Source organism: Lissotriton vulgaris, chromosome 5 (genome assembly GCF_964263255.1).
Source record: "Lissotriton vulgaris chromosome 5, aLisVul1.2, whole genome shotgun sequence".
NCBI classification, from domain to species: Eukaryota; Metazoa; Chordata; class Amphibia; order Caudata; family Salamandridae; genus Lissotriton; species Lissotriton vulgaris.
In genome coordinates, this window is record NC_141693.1 from 103,325,810 (window position 1) to 103,347,986 (window position 22,177).

At 45.8% G+C, this 22,177-nt stretch overlaps 1 protein-coding gene across 3 annotated transcripts in view; it reads left to right on the forward strand.

Moving 5' to 3' along the window:
• PHF19 (PHD finger protein 19) overlaps positions 1 to 22,177 on the forward strand; it is a 284,351-nt gene that overhangs the window by 255,929 nt on the left and 6,245 nt on the right. For all 3 annotated transcript variants that reach the window (XM_086920992.1, XM_086920990.1, XM_086920993.1), the window contains 3 exons: positions 5,454 to 5,541; positions 10,786 to 10,871; positions 22,017 to 22,112. In XM_086920992.1, the coding sequence (XP_086777118.1) occupies positions 5,454 to 5,541; positions 10,786 to 10,871; positions 22,017 to 22,112 (270 nt within the window). The remainder of the gene's footprint in view (positions 1 to 5,453; positions 5,542 to 10,785; positions 10,872 to 22,016; positions 22,113 to 22,177) is intronic.

Below are 22,177 nucleotides of genomic sequence, written 5' to 3' on the forward strand. Positions count from 1 at the left end.
CTGCCTTAGATGAGGTGATCTCCCACACCACCAGCCTTAGCGTCCTCCCGCTATCAAATATCCTTCATGCAGACAACCTGCTGCTTCTCAGTTACGCCAGGCTGATAAACTGCTTAGCTGTATATGCAGCCGACAATCAGTTCGAACTCAACCTGAAGAAAGCAAGGTTATCTCGCTAAATCCGCGCATTTCTAAGAAGAGCAGATGGCTCGATAACAGAACAACAATAGATGAGATATCCAGCTAGGTTTACCTTGGGGTTAAGCTAGACTCAAGAGTCTCGTCCCCCCCACAGAAAGAAGCCATTAAAGCAAACACTTGCCAGGCCATTCATTAAATTCTGCCACAAACTGAGGAATGCAGCCAAAGAGTCACTTATTACATCTGGGCTGAAATCGGCCTTCGAAGAGCCAAGGGCTTCTTTAAAAGTTATCTGGATGAAAGCATGGAGAAACTTGGTCTGGGTGAGCTCAGTCAGTTGGACACTAGCAAAAAAGTTTTCAAAAGAATAGTGAACAAAACCCTTAGACTACAGCACGGGGAGGAATATAAAGGAGCAGTAGCCAAACAAGAGCATGGGTGGCTGGTGCTAAACACATATCACGATCTAAAGGCCGGCTACTCTCTCAAAATCAAAAAGAAGTTACTGTCCATGAGACTGGGTGTGCTACCTACCCTGGACTTCAAACCCAAATGGCAAGATGATGGGCAATGGGGGGATATGACGTGCCATTTATGTCACCAGACAAAGGAAACTCTGCTGCACATCCTCTGCACCTGCCCCAGCTAGGGTCCGCAGCGGAGGGCTCAACTGCGTAATAAATTCAAGGGCTTCTGAATCAGGCATTGCAGGTCAGCAGCACTAGAGTCGCTCAACCCAAGGGACATGATGCTCAATATTCGGCTGCTACAGTTTATGGCTATATTAAAGATCCAAATTCCAAAAAGAACACTTAGGGTTGAAAGTGCCAGAATGAGTTGATAGAGGGGAGGTAATAGCAAAAGGTTTCACCCCCCACCCCCCATTCCATTTAGATGAGGGTTTTGGTCACCGCAGGCTTAATAGCACCCTACCCTCTGTAGAGTGCTGCATGTCTTGGCCAATGGCGGGTTGCTAGTGGTATCTCAATCCCTATACCGCCTTGCAGAGGTTACGTCTACAAGTGGGTTGCTAGGGGCGTGGCATTATCTACCCCGCCACATACTAAGGCCTCAATGGGCTGCTAGGGGCATGTTAATTAATCTCCAACCACGCCCTCCTTGTTGAGTTTGTTGAACAAATGCACATGACTCTTTATGTATGGTGGTCACCTTGCTTCGAATAGACCATGGATGAGTGTTTTAGGTGGGTGTGCCAAAATTGACAATGCGCCTCAGCCAGATTATGATCTTGGGGTCTACCTTGCAGATGGACCTCGGCCAAGTGCCAGGCACTTTCTGGGTACTACCTATGCAGGCCTCCTCCAGCCTTTCTTAGGTAGAATGTGGTTTTTATTATGAAGTGTATTGTTGGCTTATAACTGGATTATTTTATAACTGGAAATGTAATGTTGTTTTTACATTGCTTTTTTAATCTTGTAAATATGTTAGATGGGCACTTTGAACATATTTATGGTTTTAATTAACTAGTAAACTATATTAACAACAAATAATAAGAGATCCCTCAAGGTTGACATGTCCTATGCGGATACAAAGCTAATTGTAATGCTATCCCAAAACCAAGTTCAGGCACCTACCCGCTTCGCCTAGTGTCTAGACTAGGTGGCTGACTGGATTTCAAACCACTGCCTCAAGCTAAATGGGAATAAGACGGAGGTACTGGTGGTAGGTAAGAAACCTACCATCTGGTCATCTGCATTGTGGCCAGAAGTACTGGGCCCAGTCCCTCACCCAAAATCAGAGGTAACATTTTTTTTTAAATCTGGTTTGACTCCAAACTGTCATTTGATAATCAGATCCGGAAGGTAGTGGGGAAGTGCTATGGTGCCATGAAAACCCTGAGGAAAGTTATAGATCTATTACCATCCAAAGCCTGGAAAACCATAGTACATGCAGTAATCCCTTCACAATTAGACTATGGTAATGTACTGTATTTAGGTGCTTCCAAAAAAGGCCTAGCCAAATTGCAAAGGTTTCAAAATGCTGCGGCGCGCCTGGTTCTCAGCCTTCCAAGGAGAATTAATACAAAGAAAGCCCTGACTACCTTACACTGGCTGCCAGTGGAGAAGAGAGCCATGTTGAAGGCAATGTGCTATTGTCATCACATCCTCTCACACAAAGGCCCTAGATACCTGCAACCCACTACTGACTAAATATATCCCAGGACGAAATCTGAGATCCATGGACATGGCATTGGTGAATGTCCCAAGGAAATTCAAAGCCCGAATGGGGGCTCGCTCTTTCGGGTACTTAGCAGCTAAAATCTGGAACACCCTGCCAAGCATCATCAGAACGGAACCCAGCAACAGTATCTTCCGCAGACAGCTGCAGACATGGCTGTTCTCAAAAACTGATGAAAGGACAGCGTAAGAGCCACGTAGGAACGGCAGTTTACTAATTTGGATATGTCTCAGCGCGGGGACACACCGTTGGTGTAACCAGGCGCTCTACAAATGAATAAATAAATAAATTAAAGGATACAGCTCATCCAGCCAGTACACTGGGACTAAAATGCTCCTTACCGGGAGAGACTCAAGAACAGGGAGGAAAGCCATAGAACCAAGAGCCGGGAGGCGAGAAAGACTACACAGCTAACCAGTCATGGGCAGGAGACTGACCTAAAGACCACTGTAAATATATGTTATATACTGGAATCAATAGTTCTGCCTACAGACTCCTAAGGCTGTCTGTAGCCGAGACCTTATACGACCTGCAAGTTAAATCTATCCCATCTGGAATTTGTTCCAGGATGCATACTACTCTTTTCCAATTCCTCTGCCCGGATACTGTTGATTCTGCTTCCTGTAGCCCCAATTTAGAAGAAAAAAAAGGCTAACTATTACCCAAGTCGTGAATGGGAATTTAAATTTGGCGCAGGACTGAAGCAAAACACTCAAATATGAGGTACTGGCTATAGTGCAGGTGTACTGCGGTGCAGGTGGGTTAATCTCCTATTTCCAATAACCACTTATCTACGTACTGCAGGTCAAATCTGCGAATGACCTGTCGGTCATTTTTCCAAACATCTCTACTTGCTTCAGGCTGAATGATTAGAGTAGGATTGTCTCTGTATCTTGGGGGCCAGTGACCCATCTCCACTGGTGATGGGTCACTGGCCCCCAATGGACGTTGTTTGGTATGCCCAGATCTATCACTAACAACTTCAAAAAGTTACTAATTTTGAAAATGATGGTTGTGGGGTAACCCTGTCAGATGTAGTGAGAAATTTGGAGAGTCATGGGCATGTTGCCAGAGTACTAAGAGAGTTCACTATTTTGGCTCATAAGTGGAGCCAGAGTTGCTCATTGTGACTGGTGTAAGAGTGATAGAGTTAATGCCAATGTAATCTCTGGTGGACAGAGCCTAATGTAGCCATGACTAGAGATTCTGAAGATGGACAGTGGGAGTTTGATCTGCCAAGAGACATTGGACCCCCCTCGCTCGCTGCCAACCGTCTATAATTCTCTTTTTTATACACCTGACGCTACTGTAAAGCTTTACGAAATGGAGAGCCACATAATGGTTGGCACTGTGAGTAATTGGAAAGTACATGGCACACTGCCCAAAAAATACAAAAACGGCCTAGTAGCAGCTTTCTCTTCTAAAGAAAATGAAACTGTGTCTTCCAGAAAGTGACTTCAGAACTTTTGTTCAAACTTTTGCACTCTTGCCTGTGGTTGGTGTTAACACCCTGCCCCAGGACATTCCAAACTTCAGACTGGCACCTTTTAAGGGTATTCTTCATCCCACAGCACCTCTCATCCAGGGCCAGAATAACCCATCCTGCTGACACTCTGTCTGCTCCCCTTGCCGGACTGCACTATCTGCAAAACTAGATGCATCATTAACAAAGGCTTGACGACTTTCACCCCTTTATCTTATAGACAAGGTCACCATCTCCGTTGGTTCTTAGTACACCTGCAGCCGGTAAACACCGTTTACCATGAAGTTTTAACAACGCAGTACCTTTACCACGCATCCCTTACAACGCAAGTCGTTACCACGACTTGCGCTGGAGGGCGCTACAGGATTACAAATAGTAAATTTACTATTCCAACACCTTCCCTAGGGTCCACGGGGACTGGTGTTAGAATAGTAAATTATACTATTCGAAATCCGCACCCCCAACGCAAGTCGTGATAACGACTTGCGTTGTAAGGGATGCGTGGTAAACAGCGACGGCTCGTGGAGGGAGTTACGGTGGGGCAGGAGGGCGGGGAGGGGGAGGGGCAGGGTGGAGGTTGCTAAAAACCGGCATATGGATAATTGCAGGTAAGTAAACAATTTAATTAATAAAACGAATTTCGTAGCTCGCACTGCATTGCATTTTGCGATGCAAGGCGCACTACGAAATTCGTTTTATTAATTAAATTGTTTACTTACCTGCAATTATCCATATGCCGGTTTTTAGCAACCTCCACCCTGCCCCTCCCCCTCCCCGCCCTCCTGCCCCACCGTAACTCCCTCCACGAGCCGTCGCTGGTGGTAAAGGGATGCGTTGTGACGGTATGCGTTGTACCGTCATACATCCCCTGCAGCCAGGACCACCAGGCAGAAAACCAAGAAAAGAAAACTCAAGGTAGCATGCCTTTTCCATCCATGCAGCCAGGATGTGGTACAGCATCCCTATTTCCATCAGGGCTGCTCCAATTCTGCTCCAGTTTAGGAATCAGTTGAAAACACACCTCTTGAAATATCTAGGGCATCTTTATTTATGTGTTTTTGCAGCCACAGCGTTTTTCACTTCAATATGGATTTGCCGTGTTTGACAAATAACAGATTTTAACAATGAAAACGTTGTTTCTACCTCAAACTGGTCAAAAGGTACTAAAAACACAGCAACATGTGTTGTAGTTCATTGGGAGGCCTTTCCCAACAGTTGACTTGTTACCCTTCTGTTTCTTATTTCCATAGGTGGCTGCTAAATCAGTATCAATGTGGTGAAACCTATGCCCAGACTCTATTAACAAGTGTAAAAATGTTAAAATAGTGATGTGATACTATCACAAAATGTGCCGCATTATTCCACATAATTTGACTTTTCCTTGTGCAGAATTTAGTGAACCCTGCCACATATGTTGGTGCTCCCCTGCCTCGTAAATACAGTGGCTGTGACTATATCGCAATGTATTACTCATCCACAAAATAGCTGCCTCTCCTGTCACTCTGTGATTTTGCTTCTGTTTGGGTCTGTACCGCGCTTTTGGCCAAGTGCACGGCACGCCATAGAAATACCGATGCCAGATGCCGTGCCCCTGATGTTTTATGCTTCTTTTCTTGTGCTTTAATCGCAGTTTACTCCCTCTCGACTTCCAACCGCAGAAACAGCGAGCTGTCAGGAGGAAGAAATCCAAGTTTTTGCTGGAGGACGCCATTCCAAGCGTGAGTAGCTGCTCGCCTCGGCCATGTTATTCCGCCGAAATGCATTGTGGGACGGGTAACTTTTTATCCCATGCTGAGGGTAAGAAATGTGGGCCAAAAACATGTTTTTGGGAACAACCATACTAACATACACTCCATCACATGTTTCTCAGCATCAGTGGTGTTTCTAGGGTGCAGCCTCACTAGCTGTGGAAATCACTAGGGGGCATATTATCAAGGGGGTTTATCTCTGCTTTTTTGGCTTTAAAAGCCAAGAAAGCGGAGACAAAATGATCTCCCTATTACCTAGCTGTCGCTAACACCAGTTAACGACAGCTAGTAGGAGATAGCGACCATCTTGGGCCCCACTTTGCATGTCAGTGATATTTATCACTAATCACATGCAAAGTGGGCGTGCCAAGATGTTAGCGACTGAAAACAGTCGCTAACATCGCTATCTCCTATTACCAACATTTGGAGATATTTGCGCTAAGCGCGAATATCTCCAAAAGCTAACACCTGCCCTGAGCAGTTCTTAGCCATGTTATCCAATGGGAGGTGGATAACATGGCTAAGAGCATTAGCTCGGTAATGCATGAATATCGCTGACTTTTCAGCGATATTCATGCATTGCGGGGATTTTTATCGCATTTGCGATAAACCTTGGTAATACCAAGGTTTATTTGCGGTAAAAATCGCTGCAGCCCAGCGGTAAATTTTTGTCTCTAACCAAGCAATAGCGATAATGCTTGGTAATATGCCCCTAGGTGCTTATGTAAAATCACTCAGGCGAGAAAACAACCGAACTAATACTAGGCTATTTAATAATGTTATGTTATCGCTTGGTGCGTTTTAACACCTCCTTGAACTATGGTTCTGGCTTCAAATACCTTTGCCTATAATTCCTACACATGAAAACAAAGCATGCCATACACGTACATACCGGTCTGGATAGAGTATTTATTACATATCATTAAGGAAGGAAGGCATCTGATCGAGCCCCACACTGAATAATTGTAAAGAATACCTCGCCCTGCATAGGAGGTTGATTCGTACGAAACCTGCTTTCAGTATCTCTCTCCTTTTTCAAAATTCTACGTGGAAATCCTCTCGTGGCCTGTCCAACAGCGCCGCCTTCAGTCAATACAGTACAGTACACGCTAGGTCGTGTAATAACCTCGCCTAACCCATTGTGTGGCGAGGATAACTCGGATGAAGTCCCTTCATATTTCCTAATTGCAAATTGAGCAAGTCTCGTGAGTATGTACCGCATGCAGAGAGGCGCCGCATGCGTTATTTACCCGCACCGAATTTGACAGTTTTGCCTCCGAAGAATTTTTCGTCGACACATTTTCGAAGATTTGACCGATAAATTAGTACCAGCTTAGATTGGTTCTTAAGTGCATAAACACATATTTGCCGTGAAGAACATTCTACTTAAACGATCTATATAAACGATATATTTATTAATAGAAAAGAATGAGCCTTTCTCCTGAACGTCTAATACTTTTTAATTTTTGTTTTTAACTTGCGCAGCAAAGCCTCAGGCTCACCAAAGGGTGACCGAAATCAAAGGGTGTTGGCAGGTCAAGGCCTCCAAAAGCCTCCTCCCCGTGCCTGAACTTGGCCATAGATTAATTGGGAGCATAGGTGGTTGGGCTTACAAACAGTGCAGGAACGTAGGGGGAACCCGCGTTTTCCGGTTCCGGCAGCTATTTCCACCGAGAAACATGCCGAGTTTGTCCTTATGTCATTTTCTGACACCAGGAAATAAGCGGTACACAGACAAAATATCGATTTTTAAATATCGATATGCAAAAATATCGAAGTTTAAATATCGATATACAAAAATATCGAAGGTAAGTAATATCGACAGTCTAAATATCGATATTGGTATGATATCAGTAATATCGAAGTTGTAAATATCGATGTTAATAATATCGAAATTAATAACTTTGATGTTACTAATATCAATTTTTAAATTTTTTTAGTGTATATTATATTGTATTTATTATGTTTTATTATTTATTTTTAATGTTATTTTATTAAATATTGTCTTTTACTACTGTAGCGGGTTGTGGGTTTATAGGGGAATAGGGTGGGAAGTAATTTAATTATGTTAAATTAATTATTAATGAGTAGGAATTATTAATTAATTAATTGAGAATTAATTTTAAATAATTTTTAATTAATTTATTAATTGATAAATATGTTCTGTAGCGGGTTATGGGTTTATAGGGGAATAGGGTGGGAAGTAATTTAATAATAATTAATTAATTGATATATGTTTGTACATATTTTAAATAATTAATTGGTAATTAATTTCTAATAATTAGTTAATTAATTATTATAATTTTTTCATATTTATAATTATTAATTAGTTGGTAATTAATTATTTATAATTATTTAATTAAATTATTTAAAGTAATTTTTATATATATTATTTATTGTTATTCTTAATTAATTAATTGTGCAAAATAATATTAATTATTAAATTAAATTAATTACAGCAAATGTGCTAATATATTTACTTTATTGTTATTGTTAATTAATAATTATTTGGTAATTAAATAATATTAATTAATTTTGGGTACAGGGGTATTTTTAGGGTTCAGGGTCAGTTTTCAGTTCATGGGTACAGGGGTATTTTTAGGGTTCAGGGTCAGTTTTCAGTTCATGGGTAAAGGGTTTTTTTTAGGGTTCAGGGTCAGTTTTCAGTTCATGGGTAAAGGGGTATTTTTAGGGTTCACGGTCAGTTTTCAGTTCATGGGTAAAGGGGTATTTTTAGGGTTCAGGGTCAGTTTTCAGTTTTTGGATAAAGGGGTATTTTTAGGGTTCAGGGTCAGTTTTCAGTTCATGGGTAAAGGGGTATTTTTAGGGTTCAGGGTCAGTTTTCAGTTTTTGGGTAAAGGGGTATTTTTAGGGTTCAGGGTCAGTTTTCAGTTTTTGGGTAAAGGGGTATTTTTAGGGTTCTGGGTCAGTTTTCAGTTCATGGGTAAAGGGGTATTTTTAGTGTTCAGGGTCAGTTTTCAGTTTGTGGGTAAAGGGGTATTTTTAGGGTTCAGGGTCAGTTTTCAGTTTGTGGGTAAAGGGGTATTTTTAGGGTTCAGGGTCAGTTTTCAGTTCATGGGTAAAGGGGTATTTTTAGGGTTCAGTGTCAGTTTTCAGTTCATGGGTAAAGGGGTATTTTTAGGGTTCTGGGTCAGTTTTGGGTTTTTGGGGTACAGTCGTACAGGGTAAAAATTAAATAAATGTAAATTAAATCAATTAAATGAAATTACAAAATATAAAATTACATTAAATTATTACGTTTTTAATTTATTTTAAATGTATATGTATTAGTTTTAATTTTTTAATTGTTTTAATATTTTTATTTAATATTTGTAACATTATATGTATTTTATAATTATTTTAACATTATTATTAATACATTTAAAAAAACGATATTTTTAATTTCGATATTTTTGTACTACGATATTATTTTTTCGATATTTTTGTACTTACCTTGTTAGGGATAGGATTCCGATATTTTTGACTTCGATATTTTTGTCCCGATATTTTTGTATGTCGATATTTTTGATTTCGATATTTAGTCAGACATTCAAATAAGCATCACCCGCACATTGCCCGAATTCACTTCTATGCAGTAGAGTGCAGCGAGGGTGCTTTCTTTTTTAAATCTAGCTGGGAGCAAAGCAAAGGCCTAAAATCAAACGACCATCAGCCCTCTTGTATTTCAGGTATCATCATCATGGCTGGAAGCCATCTGAAGCTGAACACCTGGATTCCAATGCAATGGAAGGAAATAAAGGGGCACCAGATAACTATGTGTATTTCTCCTAGTTATTTCCTCTTTCTCAAGCACACAGAAAGAGGAAAATGCTCTGTGAATTGTTTTTGTGCAGGAAGATGCTCCTTCCTGCACAAAAACGACCCTGGCTGTAACGCAGGCATCCTTGCACCACAGCAAAAGGGCACCTGCATTGGCACTTGCCAGCTGCAAGTGCACCAGCGCAGAGAGAGAGAGCAGGAATGCGCCATATGTTAGTAATTATGGTGCTTCTGCTCTCTCCATTTGACACGGCACAGCAAGTTGTCTTGCTGCGTTGCATTGTACCAAATCTTAGTAAATTTGCCCTACATGTTAAAAGTAAACGGCCAGGACCAAAACAGTCAGGAAATAAAACTTAACATAGTGATTTTTATTGTCTGCACCAGCAGGACTTTAGTACTTTCCAAATGAATTCTTAGAATAACAGATTGCTTAAAAAAACCTATAAGGATCTAAAGCCACGACTTATACTTTCCACGCAGTTCCTGGATGCTGGTAAATAGCTCACTGTGCCTTGTAAGTAGATCTGCAACTTATGAACTGGAAATAACAAAATGATCTCAGGGTCAAAAGCAGTAGCCCAATTACCTAACTAAATAAAATATAAATCTGTGTTCTGCATGTTACACAATATGCTTTGCATCAGGCACATTAACCTTCTATGCTACTTTCTGAAAACTGTGACTAGACAAAACACAGAACTCTCCAAAAAGTACTGTGTTCACTACTAGAATTCTCTTCCTGCTATTATAATCAACTAAACATTACTGGGCACAGAATGATCTCTGCAGTCGATGTCTTAACCCTGTAAGATATTTTAAAATGCAGCCCCTTTGTCATCAATTACGTAATCTAAGACAGATTTACTGTCACCTATGTGCTCTGTTGCCAATTTCTTTGTGGCAGATTAAAAAAACAAAAACAAATGTTGACTGTTAAACTTTGCTTTTCAAGCTCCAACCCTCGGGATTCCACCCCTTTTCTTCTTTCACACCTTGGCTGCCAATTTATGGGTTCCTGGAGTAAATATTTTCCAATTCCAGCACTATGACCTTTCTGAGCAAAAACAGTCACCCATCACTTGCTGGAAACCCTAAAACGGACTGCTTTCGGGTTATCTTGTGCAAACCCACCTGCAGACCTCCTGAAGCAGGGGACCCCGGTCGACAACTGGCTTTAGAAACAATAATATCAGGAGTGATAGTGAATGTTTTTGGGTTCAAATAACTTTATCTGCCTTTTGGTAAAGAACAGAGTATCACTAATGGAAACTTTCAGTTCACCAACATTGAACAATTAGTCAAGGTTGTTTCAGGTACACAGGAATCATATTTAACACGTGTGTGTATGTGTCTTGTCGTTAGCTGCATCACATTTTTAGCGTTTGCATGCTTCGTCCCATGTGACTTCTCATGTTTTTAATCACCATACAGAGCGACTTCACTTCTGCCTGGAGCACGAACCATCACCTGGCGAGTATATTCGACTTCACACTGGACGAAATTCAGAGTTTAAAGAGGTAATGCTGCAGTCAGTAGCTGTTGCTATGTATTCACTCTGGGGCCCTTATTTATGAGGCCTTGCGTCAGTTTTGCGCCGCCGGTGCGTCACTTTTTGTGACGCACCAGCGGCATACAAAATGCGCCTTGTTGCGCCATATTTAAAAAGTGACGCATCTAGGTAGATGCGTCACTTTTTAAACCCCTGCGCCACATTATACCTACGTCAGGTATAATGTATGCAGAGGGGGCGTTCCCCCGCAAAAAGCCTCGTAATAGTGACGCAGTGAAATCTATGAGATTTCACTGCGTCACTTTTAGGATGCTGTTGCGTCAAAATCTTGTGCCTGCCTCACAGCAGGCGTAAGACTGACGCAAGCCCTTTCACATGGGGCTTTCCCCATGTGAAAGGACGCATTGCTGGAGTTGCGTCACTTTTGTGACACACTCCAGCAATGCGTCACTTTTGCGCTTACAGATGCGTCAGAAATACTGACGTATCTGTAAGTTCTTGCGACATGATGCGTCATACATTAAATATGACGCATCATTGGTGTCGCAAGGAGTGCGCAGTGAAAAGTGACGCATCGCTGTTTTCACGCAGCGATGCGTCACTTTTCATAAATGAGGCCCTGGTGTTGGAACTGGGGTCACCAGTCCCCTAGGGGAGCATGGCACGAGCGGGTAGGCATCAGAAAGCTTATGTGTAAAGCAACCATGCAGCACACGCAACCACTGAGTCAGAAACCTGGGCACGCAATTAGTGACACCACTCCAGTGAGTTTGTGTAAAAACTCAAGTTAACTTTATTAAGATAGATAATCAGGTAGATGGAGCAGGATCAGGGTAGAAGAAATTCATTATAACATTAGCTTTTCAGTTTACCTTTACAAATACATATGTTTCATTTCTCTGTAATAAATACTAGATGAATGAATCTTGAATATGCAATAAATATTAAATATTAGATAAATAAATATTTGAAGAACACAGGCCTGACTACCGCCTTGCTTTGAGTCAGCACCTGAAAGAAATACATTAAAGAGACAACCAAATAGCATTGCGTCTCATTGGTTCTGTGGGCATTTTACCCACTCCTCACCAAACAAGGGGGAGCGTTTCACATCTATAAATATGCAGATAACTAACGGTAGGTTTTAAATCCATATAGCACTAAATAGGAGTAAAACCTTTCAGCAATCAGGAATATGCATTTCATGCAACAAGGATGGCATCCCCTTAAGTAAACACCTCATTATGTAGACATCCCATTAGTCCTAACTAAACATGGCATTAGGCAGGAATGTAGAACACTTCCTAACAGATCAAGCAACATCACATTAGGTAAATATAAACAGTCCCTTATTTAGGGCTTAACTTGCCATTAGGCCTTATTACATCAGAACATCCAGCCAAGGTGGAACATTCCATGGTTAATGAGCAAACATCTCACCACCCTCCCTGACCAAACAGGCCAGTAACACTCAAGCAGGAAGAACCATCCCCTAAGCGTAGGTAAAACACTTCCTTAGTCAGGAATAAACATTTCCAATTGGATAGACATTCCATCAGTGTAGCATCCCTCAAAAAGGCAACACCTCTCATTAGTGCTTGGATCCCAATTCACTCTGCAAGGGTACCCATTTCCTTTAGGTAACACTAACCAGTTCCTCAACTAGGAATCAACTTCTCATTAGGAGATTATTCCCATTCCAGTTCTCAGCCCCCAGGCCTTTTTAATATACAGGGGCTCGGTAGGCAGTACAGCAGGGTTACAAATAAACTCCTGGCCCAGTTCAAGGGCCCAGCAGGCCTGTAGGCACTTAAATTCCCCTCTCTTCCACCAAAGGGGGGGTTGTACACATTAAATGGGGCCCACGGGCCAAGTAACAGGGTTTTCCCGGGGAGGGGCGATCATAGGACCCTCTGCCCTCCTCCCCGGGGTTACCTGTCTCTTTGGGCCTTCTCCGGGCCCCTTTCGGTGGTCTCAGGCGAAGGGGAGGGCTCCTACCCCACACTGGAGCCCTCCGGTCGTAGCTCCTCTTGTTTCCGGGCCTCGCTCTGCCTCCGGGGGCCCGGGGTTCATTCAGGGACAACTTCGGGGGGGGCTCTTGCTCTTTACGAGCTCTGGCGCTGCAGTCTCCCTCAGTCTCAGGCTGCAATGACGGGGGCGTGGCCGGTGACACGGCGGCGTTCCCCCGTCACGTGACGCGGGATCTCCTCGGCCTCAGCGGCCTAGTGCGCCTGACTGAAACTCCGGCGGGGTTTCTTGCCTCAAGGCCTAACGCGGCCCTCACGGACTCCGGCGGCCCTCTCCTCACATCGGGGGCCGCCGCAACGAGGCAGTTAATAGCAGGAAGGCCCTCCAGTCGAACCGGGCCCGCGGCGGTGAATGCCCAGTCAGCACCTCAGCAGGGGCCCACGGGGATCACAGCGTTTCGCTAGGGGGCTACGGGTAGGTGCTTGGAGGGGGGGCTTCGTAGCGCTTTAAGGGCAGCGCTTTACAGGCACTTCACAGCGCTCCGATGGGCCACAGCAGGCAATTACCACAGCGCTCATCAACTACTTTGTAGCGCTCAGATGGAGGCCCAGCAGGGGTGGTACAGCACATTCCTCCTCACAGCGCTTTGCTGATGTAGTGCTGGTCACTGATGACAGCTAAAAGATGTACAGCGCCTCACAACTTCACAGCGCTTCGCAGGGGCATTCAAGATAGCGTTTAGAGGCACTAATGCAGCGCTTAATATAGGCAGTCAATAGCGCTTAAACCAATAGACTATAGCGCTTTCAGGGGCACAGCAGAGGACAGCCTTAGCAGAGTTAGCGCTTGGAGCCACATGTACAGCTCTCCTACAGTAACAGTCTTCAGGCAGTCCAGCGCCTGGGGAAGAAATACAGCACTTGCAAGGGTGCTGCAGTGCTGGGGAGACCAGCGCTTGGGAGACATGTATAGCGCTTCTCAAGGGCAACAGTTCTCAGCGCTTTACAAGCAGCTTGACAGGACAGGCAGTCTCTGATTCAGCGCTTCATCCATTGTGGATTTAAAGTAAAGGCAGCTCACAGGACAAGCCACACAGCAGTGGCAGGTTAGCGCAGGAACCCCAGGTGGCGTCAGGAGGGGCACAGGGAGCGACACAGCGCCAATACCTGGGAAGTTCCTCAACAGTCCTGTGGGGATTTAGTTCTCTTCTTGGCGTGATGTTTCTTGCGCCCTTAGTCTATTTGCTTGGTTTCTTGTTCCTTGATTTCTTCTTAACGCAGCTGTTTCTTGCGCCCTTGTAAACAGCAGTTGGGTTCTTGTTTCCTTTGGTTTCTTATTCCTTGAAGGGGGTTAAGTTGGTGGCTGGCGTTGGATCTCCTCAGCCAATCCCCTCAAGTGGTCCCTGGGGGTTCCCTGCCGCGGGGCTAGGTCAGTGGGGGGGGGGGAACAGGATACCTCAACACTTGTAAAGCAGCACACTAGGCCCTGTCATTCCAGCATCATAAGACCCTGCCCTGACCCCCACTGCCTATCCTCCTGCGTAGGTACTTCCCCAGGTCTTCCCCTCAGCTTCTCTCCTCAGGAAAGTTCCCTCCCTTTCCTTTTATAGGGCCAGTTGACAGTTGGTAGTGTCAGTTGGTGTCAGTTGGTGTCACCTCACCTCTCCCAGAAGGTTCCAGAGGCTTCCAGGAGGTTCCACCATTCTACCTGTGGACAGGCTGGCAGGCTAAGATGGATACATTGCCTGAGGGTTCCAGCCAGCCCCTGGCTACTAGAATGCGCCCACTAAACCACGCTGCTGCAGCAGTGGTCTGTGGCGGCCATGTTAGGGGTAGGAAGTACCTGTACTTTAACACTAGTTTTAAACTACACAGGGCATTCTCCACCACCCAAAGCCTATACAGTGTTGTTTCAATAGGGGCATTCTAAATTAAAAGGGGATAAAAAGCGAAACATTTCTGGGGAAAGGGCCAAGTCTCACACATCTCCCCCCCAGCCAAAAGCCAGGGTAGACTGATCATTCCCTTGACGGGCTTCCCTGCTTGGGGCGGAAAAAGGTGGACGCAGGCCCAATACCACCATGACATCCTCGCTAATCCAACCACCCCACTGGTGTTCCTAGTGGGATGCGGCCAGGACAGACCTCCAATCCAGATGTCTCTGGCCCTTACTCTCTCTCAGAGTGGGGGGCAGTCGCCCCAGGCCCGTGGTACCTTTTTCCACTCTCCTCCTCAACCTAGGGTCTAAACCCTTAAGTTGAATTGGTGACAGGGGCGAGACCTACCTCTCCCTGCACCCCCTCCCAGGGTTCCGCACCCTCCCTCCTGGATGACACATCGGGACAGCCTAGTCTCCCAACCTGGGGTTCTCTTAAAGAACACTCCAGGCCCAGTGACCACAGCTGGGGCACCTCGGGACACCCCTGGGAGTCACAACCGGAGGAACTCTGAATACAGAGATTCCTCCCGCCAGGTCAGGCAACCCCTGAACCTGGCCACCCAACCCAGGATCTTAACCCCGTGGCTGGACCGGTGCCAGAGGAGAGTCCTTCCTCCCTCTGCACCCCCTTCCAGGGTTCCGCACCCTCCTCCCCGGATAGGTACCCCTGGAAGTCACAACCGGAGGAACTCTGAATACAGAGATTCCTCCCGCCAGGTCAGGCAACCCCTGAACCTAGCCACCCAACCCAGGATCTGCGCCCTGTGGCTGGACCGGTGCCAAAGGAGAGTCCTTCCTCCCTCTGCACCCCCTCCCAGGGTTCCGCACCCTCCCACCTGGAGTAGTACCCCTGAGAGTCACTCTGGTAGGGTCCTTAGTTACCGGTACCCCACCCTCCAGGTCAGGCAATTCCTGATCCTGAAACCCCAGTCCAGGTCCTACACTCTGTGACTGGTCTAAACTCCGAACCTCGGGTACGCTGCCACCATTGGAGGCACCTGGCACACATAATTCCAAGGCCTTCAGCTCTAACTCTTCTAGCTGAAGCCTGTGCACCAGCTTCCTCTCATCCATTGCAAGGCTCTCACTCTCCCTCTCATGCTCTATCATCTTAGACGACGCACACCCCCAGTTACTCTACTCCCTGCCCCAGAACATCCTCCCGGTAGCACATTGTCAGACACAACAATTTTGAGTAGGCCTGGGTCTTCTGGTGTGCCCGCCTCCCTGGGTGTGACCTGCCCCTCCTGTTCCCCATCCCCTCTCCCCTCTGGGTGGGCTCCTACCCGTGCCCCCAAAGTGGTACGGAGTTCCTTCTTCCCTCCGCCCAACAGGCACCCCCATCCCCTGACAACACTCCAGTATGCCAGGTGGGGACTCAGATAAATCTGGGAAAAGATACCAGGACGTGGGTGACAGGATTAGATCTAACAGGCCCTGATACACTCAAAGGCTAGACAGTGGAGGGGTCAATTCCTTTGGCTTACACACAATAATTGTGCAGCCCAATTGCTGTGCACCCTGTCCCAATGGAGGGTGCTGCATGGTCACAAGTCCTGGATCCCACCGCTCGACACCAATATGTTGAAACTGGGGTCACCAGTCCCCTAGGGTAGCATGGCACGAGCGGGTCGGCATCAGAAAGCTTATGTGTAAAGCAACCATGCAGCACACGCAACCACTGAGTCAGAAACCTGGGCACGCAATTAGTGACACCACTCCAGTGAGTTTGTGTAAAAACTCAAGTTAACTTTATTAAGATAGATAATCAGGTAGATGGAGCAGGATCAGGGTAGAAGAAATTCATTATAACATTAGCTTTTCAGTTTACCTTTACAAATACATATGTTTAATTTCTCTGTAATAAATACTAGATGAATGAATCTTGAATATGCAATAAATATTAAATATTAGATAAATAAATATTTGAAGAACACAGGCCTGACTACCGCCTTGCTTTGAGTCAGCACCTGAAAGAAATACATTAAAGAGACAACCAAATAGCATTGCGTCTCATTGGTTCTGTGGGCATTTTACCCACTCCTCACCAAACAAGGGTGAGCGTTTCACATCTATAAATATGCAGATAACTAACAGTAGGTTTTAAATCCATATAGCACTAAATAGGAGTAAAACCTTTCAGCAATCAGGAACATGCATTTCATGCAACAAGGATGGCATCCCCTTAAGTAAACACCTCATTATGTAGACATCCCATTAGTTCTAACTAAACATGGCATTAGGCAGGAATGTAGAACACTTCCTAACAGATCAAGCAACATCACATTAGGTAAATATAAACAGTCCCTTATTTAGGGCTTAACTTGCCATTAGGCCTTATTACATCAGAACATCCAGCCAAGGTGGAACATTCCATGGTTAATGAGCAAACATCTCACCACCCTCCCTGACCAAACAGGCCAGTAACACTCAAGCAGGAAGAACCATCCCCTAAGCGTAGGTAAAACACTTCCTTAGTCAGGAATAAACATTTCCAATTGGATAGACATTCCATCAGTGTAGCATCCCTCAAAAAGGCAACACCTCTCATTAGTGCTTGGATCCCAATTCACTCTGCAAGGGTACCCATTTCCTTTAGGTAACACTAACCAGTTCCTCAACTAGGAATCAACTTCTCATTAGGAGATTATTCCCATTCCAGTTCTCAGCCCCCAGGCCTTTTTAATATACAGGGGCTCGGTAGGCAGTACAGCAGGGTTACAAATAAACTCCTGGCCCAGTTCAAGGGCCCAGCAGGCCTGTAGGCACCTAAATTCCCCTCTCTTCCACCAAAGGGGGGGTTGTACACATTAAATGGGGCCCACGGGCCAAGTAACATGGTTTTCCCGGGGAGGGGCGATCATAGGACCCTCTGCCCTCCTCCCCGGGGTTACCTGTCTCTTGGGGCCTTCTCCGGGCCCCTTTCGGTGGTCTCAGGCGAAGGGGAGGGCTCCTACCCCACACTGGAGCCCTCCGGTCGTAGCTCCTCTTGTTTCCGGGCCTCGCTCTGCCTCCGGGGGCCCGGGGTTCATTCAGGGACAACTTCGGGGGGGGGCTCTTGCTCTTTACGAGCTCTGGCGCTGCAGTCTCCCTCAGTCTCAGGCTGCAATGACGGGGGCGTGGCCGGTGACACGGCGGCGTTCCCCCGTCACCTGACGCGGGATCTCCTCGGCCTCAGCGGCCTAGTGCGCCTGACTGAAACTCCGGCGGGGTTTCTTGCCTCAAGGCCTAACGCGGCCCTCACGAACTCAGGCGGCCCTCTCCTCACATCGGGGGCCGCCGCAACGAGGCAGTTAATAGCAGGAAGGCCCTCCAGTCGAACCGAGCCCGCAGCGGTGAATGCCCAGTCAGCACCTCAGCAGGGGCCCACGGGGATCACAGCGTTTCGCTAGGGGGCTACGGGTAGGTGCTTGGAGGGGGGGCTTCGTAGCGCTTTAAGGGCAGCGCTTTACAGGCACTTCACAGCGCTCCGATGGGCCACAGCAGGCAATTACCACAGCGCTCATCAACTACTTTGTAGCGCTCAGATGGAGGCCCAGCAGGGGTGGTACAGCACATTCCTCCTCACAGCGCTTTGCTGATGTAGTGCTGGTCACTGATGACAGCTAAAAGATGTACAGCACCTCACAACTTCACAGCGCTTCGCAGGGGCATTCAAGATAGCGTTTAGAGGCACTAATGCAGCGCTTAATATAGGCAGTCAATAGCGCTTAAACCAATAGACTATAGCGCTTTCAGGGGCACAGCAGATGACAGCCTTAGCAGAGTTAGCGCTTGGAGCCACATGTACAGCTCTCCTACAGTAACAGTCTTCAGGCAGTCCAGCGCCTGGGGAAGAAATACAGCACTTGCAAGGGTGCCGCAGTGCTGGGGAGACCAGCGCTTGGGAGACATGTATAGCGCTTCTCAAGGGCAACAGTTCTCAGCGCTTTACAAGCAGCTTGACAGGACAGGCAGTCTCTGATTCAGCGCTTCATCCATTGTGGATTTAAAGTAAAGGCAGCTCACAGGACAAGCCACACAGCAGTGGCAGGTTAGCGCAGGAACCCCAGGTGGCGTCAGGAGGGGCACAGGGAGCGACACAGCGCCAATACCTGGGAAGTTCCTCAACAGTCCTGTGGGGATTTAGTTCTCTTCTTGGCGTGATGTTTCTTGCGCCCGTAGTCTATTTGCTTGGTTTCTTGTTCCTTGATTTCTTCTTAACGCAGCTGTTTCTTGCGCCCTTGTAAATAGCAGTTGGGTTCTTGTTTCCTTTGGTTTCTTATTCCTTGAAGGGGGTTAAGTTGGTGGCTGGTGTTGGATCTCCTCAGCCAATCCCCTCAAGTGGTCCCTGGGGGTTCCCTGCCGCGGGGCTAGGTCAGTGGGGGGGGGGGGACAGGATACCTCAACACTTGTAAAGCAGCACACTAGGCCCTGTCATTCCAGCATCATAAGACCCTGCCCTGACCCCCACTGCCTATCCTCCTGCGTAGGTATTTCCCCAGGTCTTCCCCTCAGCTTCTCTCCTCAGGAAAGTTCCCTCCCTTTCCTTTTATAGGGCCAGTTGACAGTTGGTAGTGTCAGTTGGTGTCAGTTGGTGTCACCTCACCTCTCCCAGAAGGTTCCAGAGGCTTCCAGGAGGTTCCACCATTCTACCTGTGGACAGGCTGGCAGGCTAAGATGGATACATTGCCTGAGGGTTCCAGCCAGCCCCTGGCTACTAGAATGCGCCCACTAAACCACGCTGCTGCAGCAGTGGTCTGTGGCGGCCATGTTAGGGGTAGGAAGTACCTGTACTTTAACACTAGTTTTAAACTACACAGGGCATTCTCCACCACCCAAAGCCTATACAGTGTTGTTTCAATAGGGGCATTCTAAATTAAAAGGGGATAAAAAGCGAAAAAGTTCTGGGGAAAGGGCCAAGTCTCACACCTGGGTACTTAAATACATCGCATGCCCGCTCTAGAAACTGAGGTTTGCCAGTGTCTTGAGTTGTTGACTATCCTCTAAGCAAAAAAACACAAGGCGATGGACGGAATGTTGCACATTTGGCAACACATTCACCCCCCAGTCACAGATCTGGGTTTAATCCATCGTTATTTTGCTCACCACGCCACCCCAGTTCAGACATGGCCATATGCAAATCAGTCTTGACCCTGTGCCTTATGGGAACAGTACAGCCCGAACTGCCAAGCCATGTCTTCCCTGGACCGGAATCAAGCATCCTTGGATCGGTTTCTGGCTATCCTCTAAGCAGTCTGGTCCCTCATTTGTGACGTGTGCTGTTCCTCTAAGGGGTTGATTTCTCAGCATCTTCTGGTAACAGAAGAAATGACATTAGAAGTGCTCAAAAGAAGTTGAGCACTCTCCATGTATGTCTGTGGACGAATTCAGCACAGTTCATGATTGAAAAAGGAAACACGATTCATAGGGTGGAATATCACTGACAATTTAAAGATCGCAGTGGTCCCCTTAACCTGTGGTTAAACCACATCCTGCTCAAATAGGAGTGTTTGCGGCGTTCGGAATTCCAAGTTGTGTTATAATTATCACACCCTCGCTCTTCCCCCAGATAGATTCCAGTAGGTAAAACCTTCCAAAATGTATCCTTGCCAAAGGGATCAGAAAAATATAAACCATATAGAATTGAATAGGTTAAATACTGATTTAGCATGTTATGTCTCATTCCCAAGTAAAAAATTCAGAATGAGAGGTATTTACTACATCCAATAAATACTGACACCTGGCTAATAGAATGTATCAGTGTAGGAAATACTCCTCTGTATTCCACAACTTGGAATCAGCCTTAGTTCCTATGTTTCAGCATGCTGCTTTCTTCAAATAAGCATGTTCTGCAACTGTTCAGCGTTCATGTCACTCTCTTCAACCAGATATTAGCCATGTCCCAGACCTGCTGGCTTTTTTGCCTGCCACTGAAGTCTTGATTATTTACAGCAGTCTTTTGGGGTTCAGTTGTGCGTTGAAGAATTGTTCTAATTTTCAACATTTGTATTATTTTTTGTGTGAGATTGTACTTTGTTCTTTTTTCTTCACTAATTTATTTTCATGAATGCACTCATGTTTGTAGCACCTCTTCACCGTGGGGTCAAATGTATAATCAAAATAGAATAAAAAAATAAATAACTGAGACCTCAGAGTACACAATATAAATCGCAGATAAAGACAAAGCACTTACTTCTTCAGCCGGCCGAGTCACTCATCGGCTTCCCTTCCGACGAGCCTGGAACAGAAGCAGGAAGCACACAGGCTTCCCCTAGCCGACCATGACGCTGCTAATAGCACCGTCGTGATTGGTCTGAGCGCCGCTCAGAAGGGGACTATGAACCACCCTGTATTACAACCTGGGTGGAGAAGATGCAAAGTGCGCTTGACGGTTTGGCCGTCCTGAAATGGCCGGCCAAACCTTCATGTGATCTTAAGTGCTCACCACACCTCCCCCTGTGAGACGAGAAGTCTAGCCTTGCCCGCCTGCAAAACTGCCTCAGCAGGGAAAAATAAAATACCAGGGTGTTATCATTATATTTTTCCTTTTTTGCACTGCTGAAAGCAGTGGGCGATGCTCCTCCGCCTTAGTAGAGGAGCCGCCGCTGCAGTCTCGTTGTGACTTTATAGCCACTCTCTCAAGGTAGCTCATTGAAATGATAAAACACAGTCTCCCAAAGGTTCCATCAAAGCCCATCAATCATCAGTAACTTTCCCTAGAAGAGACCACTCTTAAAGCCTGGCAGGGTCTTTGGCCAGAACATCTTATACAGATTAAACCCTGCAGCATCCTTTATCAGTTCTTGGCTGTCAGCCCTCTGGCCCATTGCTCCTCAGTGCTCAATTTGCCCTTGGTCATCTGTTAGAAATTGCTTTCCTAATTTTCTTTCACATGACCTCTGCAACACCCACATGATAGACCTTCTTTTCTTTATGGAGATGGGGAGACTCTTCCACACCTCCTCTTTCCTTTGAGACCCACATATACAGGAGGAGTTTTTGGTGTTTGAAATATTCTGTGTTTATATGTATTCATTAACTAAGAATAAACAATGTATACAATAAAAAAAAAAACATAAAATCCATGTTAAGGTTCCTGCACGAACAAAAACAAATGAAGCTTTAGAAGCCTTGGTCCTTACTATGAAGATTGTACTACTTACTATCTCATCTGAAGCCACCGATGATGTCCTATGAAAAGGGCTTATTTGCTTTTATGGGTGAAATTTGGAAACCTTTGTTTGTGTCTTCTAATCCACTTTAGTGCAAGTTCTGGCCAGACCTTGGTATCGGACCTGGACTCCAATGATGCTGCTAGCACCTCAGGCTCCGCCTCGACAAGCCTCTCCTATGAGTCGAGGTAGGTGGAGCGTGTTTACATGCCGCTTCTGGCTTGGATGAGAAGAGATGGGGTGACAGAGCCGA